Below are 1,971 nucleotides of genomic sequence, written 5' to 3' on the forward strand. Positions count from 1 at the left end.
AACTAGAACTGAACTAGAACTGAACTAGAACTGAACTAGAACTGAACTAAAACTGAACTAAAACTGAACTAAAACTGAACTAAAACTGAACTAGAACTGAACTAGAAAGAACTAGAAATTAACTAAAACTGAACTAAAACTGAAATAGAACTGAACTAGAACTGAACTAGAACTGAACTAGAACTGAACTAGAACTGAACTAGAACTGAACTAGAACTGAACTAGAACTGAACTAGAACTGAACTAGAACTGAACTAGAACTGAACTAAAACTGAACTAAAACTGAACTAGAACTGAACTAGAAATGAACTAGAAATTAACTAAAACTGAACTAGAACTGAAATAGAACTGAACTAGAACTGAACTAGAACTGAACTAGAACTGAACTCGAACTGAACTAGAACTGAACTAGAACTGATGTACTAGAGTAATCTTTAGCCAAGTAAAACTTTGGCCCGTATCATTTTGTATGTAGTTCCCCTCTGATATAGTTTTTATTATGATTTTATTTGAATATGTACATACGTAGGTATTTGCGCTTTATTTCAAATAAAAAGTATTAAATTAACAAAAGAAACAAATTGTGTTGCCGGCATCTGAATTAAACCAAATATATTACACTTGAACAAAATTTAAAATTAATAGATTATTTAATAGTCAAAATTAGATTGAAAAATATCGCAGGATTTAAATAAAAACACCCAGGCAATGCACAAAATAATGAAACATTTGTTTAGTATTAAAAACGAATAATAATTTCACACTTTTTTCAAATACACATCCATACATAATCTTTGCTAAATTTCTCACAAATATTTTACCTAAAATATTTCGGGACATCATTTTCTTAAACAGAAGGATTAAAAAAAATAATAATTTCTTTTGACTTTAACACTTTTTAACTCTCTTTTTAATTATATTTAATTTCTAATATTTTGTCTTTTGCACAAAAACCAAACCGTTCCAAACCACATCAACTAAGCAACTAAACAAAAATTCCAATAGACATTTGGCACTAGAAGTAAACACAGGCTGAAATTAGGAAAACTGATACGATTACTACTAGTTTCGTTTGAAATAATTTAAATATCTCTTTATAACCACAAGTACTCTTTTTTTCCTCTAACTCTCGCATTCCTGGTTCAATTAAACGTAAAGTGAACTTGAATTTGTAGTTGTGATATTTAGTAATAGAGAGATGGAGAGTAGTAGAGTAAATATTATTTTTATTGGTTACCGGCAAATAAATACGAATTTTATATACCCTACATAATAGAAATGAATTTGAGTAATTTATCTGTAGTCTAGTCTAGACGTGGTTTGATTTTAGTGTTGTCTAAAGTACTATAGACAATATAGTCTAGTCTGTAATCTACTCTGTATTATAGTCTAGTCTTGTGTGTTGTCTAGTCTGGTGTATAGTCTAGTCTATAGTCTAGTCTATAGACTACTCTATAGTCTAGTATATAGTCTTGTCTATAGATCAGTCTACAGTCTTCTCCATAGTCTAGCTTGAAGTTTAGTCTTAAGAATATTCGATAATCTAGTCTTTAGTAGAATCTACATTCTAGTCAAAAGTCTATATTCTATGGATTAGTCTGCAGTATGGTTTATAGTCCGGACTATGGTCTAGTCTGTGGTCTAGGCTATAGTCTATGCTATAGTTTAGTCAAGGCTATAGTCTAGTCAAGGCTATAGTCTAGGCTATTGACTAGGACATTGACTAATCTATAGTCTAGTCTTTTGTCAATTCTATAGTCTAGTCTATAGTGTAGTATACAATCTAGTCTAGTCTATAGTGTAGTCTATAATTTAGTCTTTAGTCAAGTCTATAGTATATAGTCTATACTTTAATCTATAGTGTAGTCTACAGTCTAGTCTATAGTCTAGTCTATAGTCTAGTCTATAGTCTAATCTATAGTCTAGTCTATAGTCTAGTCTATAGTCTAGTCTATAGTCTAGTCTATAGTC

General features: G+C 30.1%; 1 protein-coding gene across 1 annotated transcript in view; it reads left to right on the top strand.

Moving 5' to 3' along the window:
* The first annotated feature begins 1,278 nt into the window (after positions 1-1,278).
* The window catches only part of LOC111682457 (alanine--glyoxylate aminotransferase 2, mitochondrial), a 6,849-nt gene continuing 6,156 nt past the window's right edge, over positions 1,279-1,971 (top strand). The window contains exon 1 of the mRNA XM_046951413.1: positions 1,279-1,288. Coding sequence (XP_046807369.1) covers positions 1,279-1,288 — 10 coding nt within the window. The remainder of the gene's footprint in view (positions 1,289-1,971) is intronic.

This window comes from Lucilia cuprina, chromosome 5 (assembly GCF_022045245.1).
Source record: "Lucilia cuprina isolate Lc7/37 chromosome 5, ASM2204524v1, whole genome shotgun sequence".
NCBI classification, from domain to species: domain Eukaryota; kingdom Metazoa; phylum Arthropoda; class Insecta; order Diptera; family Calliphoridae; genus Lucilia; species Lucilia cuprina.